The following is a 10,492-nucleotide window of genomic DNA, read 5'->3' on the forward strand; positions in this document are numbered from 1 at the left end:
CCGTTCTCCATCCTGCCTTTGTCTCGTGTCACTACCCCTGCCTGTCTTTATCTTCCTTCTGATCAACCAACTGGAAGCTGTACTTGGTGCACCAATTGCATCCATCTCCTATACATGCAGGATAAAAAATGTATTCCTTGCGAGTGTTTTTGTGCATTTTAAAATCCCTGCAGTGTCCAAACAATAACATGCCTGTAGCTAATAAATAATATATTCCAAATGCATGTCGTGCTAAGAGTGTTGTTGGAGCTCTGGGCTGACTCGCAGGCTGACAAATGGGCTGTAGTTTGGAGTTCTCATAGCTAGATTTGGGTTTCCTTGCAGGTTTTCCAATTACGCAGAAAAATGAAGATGCTACACTAGTGAACCCTTATTCTTCTTTGTGTATTTATAGAGAACCTTGAGGCTGTTCAGCTGATGTCTCATGGTGGGGAAGATATTATCTCAGACTGATGAATGTTAATTGTGGTTCTGAATTATGTAAATGCCATCTGCCCATATCCATGTGAGTCTGTGCAGACTCATGTCATGTGTGGCCTATAATTAATGATCGAGCTGATTTTTCCCGCAAACAAAAACATTATTTGTTTGTGCAAACAATCTTTGACGCACTGTTGCTGCACAAAAAACACAGTTTGTCATTCTTATTAACCCTCTGATGTCAAAGTCATCATCAGTGAAGGCCTTAACCTATCATTACATATCAAAATATGTCATTTAAAAAAATTATTCCAAAAAAAAGATGTAAATGCACCTAACTTACTGTTCAATAACTGTTAGAAGTCAGTGCAGTAAAGAATTAACTGGATATGATTCGGTGCAAATTCAAATACACTTAGTAGTCTACACAGCACTCAGTGCTGTGAGTGTTCAGTGAGAGGGTAAAAGTGCCATAAATGTGAGTCCATTTACTGAAATTGTATTGTGGATTGCTTTTTGGTTTTACACTTTATTTTATCCAAAGAATGATCTCGTCGCTTGGCCCATTTAACATGCCTAGTGTGCCAGTTACTGCAGCAAAGAAGTGACATTACAAGTTGTTCTCTCACTTGTTCAATAAACCACCACTAATATTTTCCTAGACCAGAATTAAAGGGGCATTCATCCCAGTCATTCTCCCACACTGTGTTTCTCCAGTCACAGAGGCATGCCTGAAAGTCCTAAACCAACTCTGTGTGTGTGTGTGTGTGTGTGTGTGTGTGTGTGTGTGTGTGTGTGTGTGTGTGTGTGTGTGTGTACAGTAGTTGTGTGAGTTTAAAGAGTGGGAGTTTGTCTGGGAAAGGGTCTCATGGGAACAGAGGGTGCAGTGTCTCACCCTGTCCTAGGACAGTGTTAACAGGCCTCAGAGGTGTGTGTGACCCTCATAACCCCCAACCCCACCCTGCCCTCTCGTCTTCCACTCTCACTGTCTCTGCCCTCTGCCCACTCTTTCTTGTTCTTCATCCCTCTGATGTCTCTTCACAGGACGTCCCGACGGCTACCAATGCAGATTGATGGTGAGCCCTGGATGCAGCCTCCCTGCACGGTGAGACTGAACACCACTACACCACAGTGTCCCAGCACTACAGTTTAAATCAATCACTAGAATTAAGATTTAAACTGCACTTGCTCAGGCCCACGTTCCATATGACGTAAAGTACTATAGGCATGAATGATGCCTTGATGGAAGACTGTTGCTTTATTCTTCGTCAAATTTCATTTTTTAGAAAAGTCATTGCTCAGATTTGTTCAGACAACTGTCTGGTTTACTAATTTGCTAATAGTACAGTAATATTCTATATTTGTAAATGAGCCCACCTGAGAATTTCCTCACAGGCTTCAATGAGACGGGTAAGAAACAAATCAGCCATTCACAAAATTTTCACAACAATCTAGCGAAGACAATATTATTTTTGGTCTATTTTGCTGTTGTGTAGACTTGTGCATGTGTCAAACTAAATCAAACAACAACAGCAATAGAGTACATACCACCTTCAATATGTGGGTCCATGGTTGACAACTGGTACAGTGTTCCAAGGTTTGAAAGCCTCATCTTTAGTTCTCCAAATACACATATGGCTAAATCTTTGTCTTATCTGATGTAAAACACGGTTCACTGTGGACAGTGATGCTAGTGTCCCAGCAGTTTCCAGTTCATGGCAGGCCTGAGCCTTGGTGCTTTCTGGAGGGAGAAACACAGCCCAGCCCCCAATGACAGAGTTTGTACCTGGCAGGCGCAGCAGGCATAGCGCAGTTATTTTGTGGATCTGTGACTGTTCTGGTCGGGCCTCGTGCCAGTCAGGTGACCCGCAAAGACACAAAGCATGACAATAACCTAACTGCTGTGGTGGGAATGAAGTTAGAGCAAGTGTGGTTGGTGAACCAGCCCACGTTCTAGTGAGGTGATAAAACCAGTTTAAATGTGTGTTTGAAATCATTGTTCTGTCGAAACACACAGTTGTGTCCAAGTTTCAGCTGCCAAGCTGCTGAACTGAGGTGGATTTGAAGAATTTGGAGGTAGTCCTCCTTCTTCATTACTTTGTGCAATGTACTAGTACCACTGGCAGCAAAACCGTTCCAAACCACCTTCACCATTACTTATTCAAATTTACCTCATCAATGTGGCCAAATGGCTAAATCTTTGTCTCGTCTGACGTAAAACTCGCTTCACTGTGGACGGTGATGCAAGTGTTCCAGCAGCTTTCAGGTCATGGCATTTTTGAGCCTCGGTGTTTCCTGGCTTGTTCCTCTAGATCATCTGAGGGTGACGGTTCAATCAAAGTGGTGACAATTCTAAATAACTTGTACTTAAACACAATTTGATCTGATGTTAATCAAATCTGGAGTTGGTAATAAATGGCTCCAAGAGAGCTTTCTAACTTGTGGAATTCTACAATAGTTCTTCCATCTTCACTGAGTTCCTTGGAGTTTCCCATCGTCCCATTGATTGGTCAAATCCAAATCTTTCTTATGCTGTGGCCAAACAGAATCAAGTTAAAACATACTGCAGAACCACTAATTAAACTATCTGAGTGTATAATTCTGTCTTTCTGAACTTCTGACTGCAATTCCAAAATTCCAGGTGAGAATGTGTTGGTTGAACTGACTTTATCATGTTCACACTAAACACTACACCAGATTTGACTTTCACTGTGTTTCTCTGGATGTAGTTTAGGGTCTTTTAAAGATTCTCTGGTATCTCAGTGAGCAGGCATTTATCCCTAAAACTGATAAAGTAAACTTGCCGTGTAACAGTTCTGTCCACTTCCTCCTCTGCTTACACCCAATCTCCACCACTGTCGTGCCATCAAACATCCCAGCAAGAGGAAGTAAATTACTGTCAATTCATTCTCTCAGCATTTCAAACATTTTCATTTTATTTCTTAGCAGACCTTCAGAGAAGGGAAAAATACAGAGCTTTGTTGTGTTATATGAGTTATTTGCAAGGTCACAGTAATTTGTCTGTCAAACCAGATAAATCCTGGTAAACAAATCAAAGACATTCACCTCCGTATAGATTATAATTTCTTTCTCTGTGATTTTTGCAGGTCAGGATCACGCACAAGAACCAGGTGCCCATTTTACTGGGCCCACCTCAAAAGACGCCTTTCTTCTTCTTCAAGAAACGCAACCGGAGCCGTGATTAGAACATAGGCATTTACACAAATGAAAAAAACAGACACACACACACATATACAGTACATATATACACACACGCCCACTGTACAGGCAGCAAAATGGGCCAACTGGTACACTGCACACAGTTTGAACACAGGAATAAAATACGGACAAGTGGAAATTTCCTCATGTTGGGATGCCTACAGACAATTGATTCCCAAAGTAACCTGTACTGATGGCTAACAAAACAAGAGGACTCTCAGTATATAGTACCGACCTACTCCTGTGTAACAATCATCCTCCAAGTCTTGTCTCAAACTTTTAAATATGGGTTTAGTCTCAGCCACTTTTACAATTTCTAAGACTCTCAGTCTAAACCACCCCCTGCTCAACAAACTCAGCCATATACCAGTACTGCACTGCCTCCTAAACACAACTTTGGCTGCTGGGATTTCTGCACAGCTCAGAAAAGAAATAAAGGAAGTAATTGTGTGGGGATGGAGGGTGTAAAGGAACCAGCTGGTATGATGAGAAAAACTACTACAGTGAAAAACAGGGTTAAAGTGAGAATGGTATGGCAGTAGCTGTGGCTGTTTACAAGGTCAGTGAGTAAATAGAGTAAGATCCACCTCTTTGTTATGAATAATGAAACAGCGGTTGCTTGTAAGAGCTCGCACTCCAGGATGTCCCCACAGACTAGCAACACAGTACAGCCAAGGAAAGGAGAGGAGTGGAAAGCCTCATTCATTATTGACTTATTTTGTTTGTGGATTGTTCGCATTGAGGCGTAACAGTGGTCTGGAATAGGTGGAAACATGACTGGCCTACAAACAAAAACCCCACAGTATTCGCAGATGTGCAGACGATCTGGAAGTAGACTTCAGGCTGTCTCCATATAAACCAACTAGAGACTAGACTAAAAGTAGAGCTTAGAGACACTCTAGTTCATCTTTGCTTTCTCAGAGAGCTCATTTGTCATCTGTGGCTGCACACCATCACTACGATAAAGATCAAATCAACAGCAGCCACTGTGCATGCTTCTAGAGGACTGGGATAAATCCCCTCAAGGGCATAAGAGCAGGGCCCCTGGGGTTTTTATTTACCAGAGCATTGACAAGAGGACTAAATTTATCCTTCTATTTCAGGGAGTGTCTATCTCTCCTTCACTGAAACCTTACCCTTAATAACATGTCAAACATCAATTCACAATGTCAAGTGAGCTGTCAGAGTGCATATCCCAGTGCCAGTAGGGCACTACTGCAAGGTGCCATGTGGTGCGATTCATCATTTGTCAAAACAGAAGGCCGTGTGCCTGAGACGATGGAGTTCATTGTTTAAAGAATGTAACCATATTACTGTTCCAACAAATACGGCAAAGTATATTATAATTTATGTGCAGACAAACTATATGTATATTTCTGGAAAGTAGGTGTAGGTCATGTATACTATACACACAAATGTGTTTTTAATATATCACTGTTAATAATGTGGAATTTTTAGCTTAGAGGGGCTCAGATCAGTGTTCTTCACCATGCAGAGCTGCTGCAGTTGTTCTCTGAAGACAGTTTTCTACACTGATGCAGATCGTTACATTTGAATCTACTGTCCTGTCGCCTTCACTTCCTAGGTGGTCTTGTACACAGTGAGTAAGGAACAGGGAAAAATTTCGATTTTGCACCATTCATGGCAAAACGATCTCATGGTTCAAATACTTAGTTTGCAGAGCTTTTACAATAATCTTATATCAACAGCCGTGCAATGAAAGCTGATTGCATATCAGAGTAAGATAAGATAACCTTTATTAGTCCCACGCATGGGAAATTTGTTTTGTTACAGCAGTGGACAGTGCAAAGTTACATAGAAAAAATAGAGAAAAACACTGGAATAAGATATCAATAAGATACTATAGATCAATAAATCTAAATGAATAATGTGAGCTTATGGCCGATATATTGACAGAAGCAAATAAATCAAAAGAAACTGTAGTATATAGAAGATGAATGTAGCCTCTGGGTCTGACAAGTGAAGTCAATGCCGAAGTGCCTTAAACCTGAATTTGGTATGGTGTCCAGCAGGGGGCGACTCCTCTGGCTTAAAAAGACTTCTGGAAGAAGTCTATGAGAAAACTGCCCTCAGTCCCCGTGATTTGTGACAAGAGATAACCTTTTCCTGATGACGTTATGGTCACAGTTGACAGACAAAAGTCTTTTTAAATACACCATGATGTTCATTTTGTAATTTGTTTCTCATTAGAGTAAAAAAGAACATGTGAATAACAAATTGGATTGCAGCTCGGCTGCTCGTTCAGATCCACCCTTTGCCTTCACTTCCTGATTCAAAACCACAAGATTAAAAAGCTCACTTTAGTAACTAATGGCTGACATGAGCATCTTTTATACACAGCCTATGCTACAAACATGTCTGTAGTCATGCTAGCAGCTACATATCAGCTGCAGAAGCTCAGAGCAATAAGCAAGTGGTGCAAATGCTTACCTGAACAGCCAACCAATGGTACTTTCAGCCAGTCTGTTTCCATTGTGGTCAAGGATCGACACAACTTAAAAGTGAGTGAATCATTTTGCACCAGCTTTGACTTGACTTGCCAGTGTGCCAAAACAGCAATGTAGGGATAGCTGCTCTGTCTGGGTTTGTCAGCCAGGGTCTGTGAGCAATTCTGCTGAGCAACCATATTGAGCCACAGCCAACAGTTTTTAGGGTTGTCAGAAATAAATACAACAGAGTAGATACTTCTTTTCAGCCTAGAAAGGGCCCCTAGATGGGAAACCAAAACTTCTATGGGAATCCAGTCAATAAGCAATTCCCAAATCAGAATCATCCAGCAAGTTACTCATTAACAAGACACTGAAAAGAAGTCTTTGCTAGAAGTCTAAACAATGTTGAGATTTGGTTGAAAGGTGAAAACAGCATATAAAAAGCCTCCTTGCTAATAAATGTGGTCAAAAAATAAACGAATTATCTTCAAACCCACAACTTTCACGCTGTCAGACTAGCAATGGAAACAATAACTTTTGATTGTGTGAAAGCTGGTAGAAAGAAGCTCACCGTGCAACACAAAATTCAACAATAACATAATTCTCGTGTAGACATCTATAAACGGCAAAAACATTTTACATTTAAAAAGTTGCGACTCATGAATAATAAGAGTCTGTGTACCTGTGGGATTAAAATCATTTCACAATCAAATCAAATCTCAAATGAATATTGTATTGGAGAAAGAAATCACACATGGCTTGGGTCTTTAATGCAGACCTTTGACGCTTAGCCTGCTTGGTGACTTCCCATCTCCTTCTCTCCATCTTTTCCTTCTCTGTGTGTTTATATGCAACCATGGCATGTCATTAGCTTTCTGTGTACCCTCTGAGGTTTGTGTTTTATCCTGTTTGCTTTTAGTGCTCTCTCTATACTCATTTTCCCCTCTTCCCTTTGCTCTCTCCACCCAACCAGGTGAGGCAGATACCAGCCTCTCCCTGAGCCTGTGTCTACTTGTCACCAGGCGCTTGCTCTTATTCGATAAGCTGATTGTTGTGGTTCTCTCTCTGATATTCTAGGGACTTCACTTACTCAGATGACTCTTAATGGGAAATGGTGCTATATAAACAAAACTGAAGTGAACTAAAATTGAATTGAATTTCCTTTTTTTTTAGTAAGAAATAAATAAGGTTTATTTATATAGTGCTTCACAAAGTGCTTCACAATACAGAAACAGGTATACACCAAATTAAAATAAACAATCTGGAAAGCACAGTAACCTTTGGTCTTTAACCTGGACCTAGATGCAGCCAACAAGGATTTTTATGTAGTCTTCAAAAGTCTTTTCACTTTTCACCCAAATTTAAAGATACATTGTTTCAAAGTCTTTGACTGTCGGACCAAATTTAGCCTAGAAAGCAGTGTCCATGCTGGTTACTGATAACATAGCAAATAGACAGAAAAGTGGGCAACCGTCAACTGAAATTGTAAGGGCAGTGGCTCAAATACTCTTGGAGACATTTGAGTGTTGACTAATACCAAATTTATGAATGTGTAAATTATTCCAATTACTTCGTGCTTTTCTTTTCTTTTCTTTTCTTTTTTTTTGAAAAATAGGGATCGACCACAAAAATCCAGCATATAAAGGTGACATGTGGACCTTAAATGAGATCATTCTGTTTAAAATACTGATCTAAATCTCAAGAAAATGACTAAAAATGTAATCCCAAACAAGTAATGTACACCTCTCAGAGAGTCTAAATGTGTATGTATTACAACTAAACAAGATGTGAGTTTGTGGAAAACTGTCCCACAGATATGACTGCAGAGACGCTCTGATGGTGCAAACTGAGCTCCGCCGTAGGGTCAGGCATTCATGCCTTTGTACTCTGGTTCCCTTTAAAAGCATGCCGAGTCTTCCCTCTCGCACCCAGGCCCCATAAAAACACACAAGATGTCCAGCCAAACCCCACCCAAACGTGATCAGCATCATTCAGGACGCTGGGTGGAGTTCAGGTTCATCATTTCATTCAAATATAAAGCCATTTAGCCTAACTGGTAAATAGTACAATACTGTGGAGATGTCACAACAGCATATCGTTATCCTTTAATCGGAGCGAGTGGAGCCTGGGTGCAGAGAGAGCTCAGTGATGAAAGAGTGCATGTTTACAGTAACTTTACATTTATTGAAAGAATGGTTTTAGACAGCTATATTACCATGTGTACATATTTGTTTACAATATTTTATCTGAAGTTAACTTACATCACCGCATGCCTGCTGAAACAAACTGAGAGTGAACAAAAAGGAGAGTGTGGATCAGACTAATCAGACTTATTTCTCTGCATTAAAAAAGCATAGCACAGATTTGTTTGTCGTGCGTCTTCATTTTTCTCCAGGCAGTCTAGTTATGTTAGAAATAAAGAAAGAAACCGAATTCCCACGTGAAGCTTAAATACCCATTTGGGATTTTTCACCAAAGCAAAGGGCAGACAACATGAATGCCCTCATAGAGAGCCTGAGTGATTTCTCAGTGTGTGTCACCACTCATATCTATTCTTGTTCTTTGGAGAAATCAATTGCCTTAACAAATAAATGGACTCGCTCTTTTCTCACAGCTTTGCACCGGCCTCACAGGAGTCGGAGAAAATCACCGCGTCACATACAGAATGAATATTTCTTTCAGCAGGATATTGTTCTGAAATCGACAATTTGCTTTAGCAACAACCAGCAACAGCTAATTCCGTTTTTACAATCCAGCAAATTCATTTTGAGCATGGTTAACATTGTAGTCTAACGTAATTTCACTCGGCTGACCTTTACTGGCAAACAGGGGATGTGATACAGTACTGTCTAATGTTAGCTGCTGATTGATTTTCCTGAAGCAAGTAATATCTAGAGATATGCCTGCAAAACGACTGAAAAAAGGTCTAAAATGCTGTTGCTATCATGGTTATCGTAGTCAGCACAGGTTTGTTCTCACTGAATATTGACGTTTACATTTTTAAAAAATTTAGTGATATCATTAAATATCTGGGCACATGGGTTTATTTGATTCCTTTAGTTAGTAATCTCTTGAAAGTTTTGTTTTTCCATGTGAGTTTTATGAGTGAATAATATTTTTGTACTGTCTATCTCTCAGCTCGCACACGCTCACATTTAAATGCATGTATACAGGGGAGATGTAAAGATCTTCTTGTGGAATTTGTTTATAGTAAAACAAATCTAATATCACTGTTTTCCCACTTTTTAGACTTGGACTTTTTGCAAAATACAAAACCTTGAGAAAAGTCAAATATATTTTATACATATTTATAAATATTTCTATCCTTGGATCCTACCTGCTTAGCTTTGCACAACAGACAGATCAGAATAGTTCTCATTTATCTTTTACTGGACTTTTATGCAGCAGCACGCAGTACTACAGAATTCACAGATTCTGTCCATCGTGACTTGCTCCTCATGGAATTTAGCTGCTTGTGCTAGTAATTCTACTTATTATCACCTCTCAAATATGTGGAATTGTAGCTGGTTCTCGATGAAACAGGTTCTGCACCAGCGTCATGTTGGTTATAGGGGCTGGAACCTTGCCCAGCTGATGCTGGGCAAATAGTATCAGTTCATGCTTACCCTTATTGTAGAGTAGAGTATAGAGGTAAGGCTCCAAAGACTGGAGGCAAAATTATTTCAACTTATTTCAACTTTTTTTGAGCTATATATAAATATATTCACTCTCTGAACACTTAAAAAAAAAAAATTCAAGAAACAGAGGGGAGCAGCACACAAGTGAACATGAATAAAATAGGTGAGAACATTCACAAAAAGAAAATTAGCCTTAAATTTTGCAGAAAGCAGCAAAAAGGCCAATGCAGAGAAACAAGAAGACTCATCCTAGACATCAGTAACAGAGGAATAAGCAGAAAGATGAGACAGAGGGAGATGAAGCCACACAAACACTGAGGGAATTAGACACACCAGAAAGAAGGAGCTGAAACTGAAATTTAATAAAAACCAAGAAATCAAAATGACCACTAGAACAGTACCGTGCTCTACAGGGTATACAAAACTTCACAGAAACTAAACAGACATCAGAACTCAGATATACATACAGCATGAAGTAATACTCAGTACAGAGTATAGCTGGGTGAAGCACCTTGATGATCACTCACTGTTTACTGTAAACCTTTCTGTGCTGTGCTGGCATGTGAGGTTGTGTGTGTTTGCATGTGACAGGCTACAACAGACATGCATCAACACAGTGGACTCCATATTTACCTAACCCTGAATAAGATAAGAGCTTAGAGAGTTACAGCTAAGACATACTGTAAGAAAATGATGACAGTATCACAGACTAGGGAACTTCTAGCATCATCGGTTGTACATTATACAAAGGACAAGATTATCATG

The 10,492-nt window shown here is 39.9% G+C and overlaps 1 protein-coding gene across 5 annotated transcripts in view; it reads left to right on the forward strand.

Moving 5' to 3' along the window:
- The window catches only part of dgkg (diacylglycerol kinase, gamma), a 170,525-nt gene extending 162,073 nt beyond the window's left edge, over positions 1–8,452 (forward strand). For all 5 annotated transcript variants that reach the window (XM_082507643.1, XM_082507645.1, XM_082507644.1 and 2 more), the window contains 2 exons: positions 1,465–1,525; positions 3,528–8,452. In XM_082507643.1, the coding sequence (XP_082363769.1) occupies positions 1,465–1,525; positions 3,528–3,626 (160 nt within the window). In that variant the 3' untranslated portion in view covers positions 3,627–8,452. The remainder of the gene's footprint in view (positions 1–1,464; positions 1,526–3,527) is intronic.
- Positions 8,453–10,492: the final 2,040 nt, after the last annotated feature.

Source organism: Aulonocara stuartgranti, assembly GCF_965226115.1.
Source record: "Aulonocara stuartgranti genome assembly, chromosome: 16".
In the NCBI taxonomy this organism is placed as follows: domain Eukaryota; kingdom Metazoa; phylum Chordata; class Actinopteri; order Cichliformes; family Cichlidae; genus Aulonocara; species Aulonocara stuartgranti.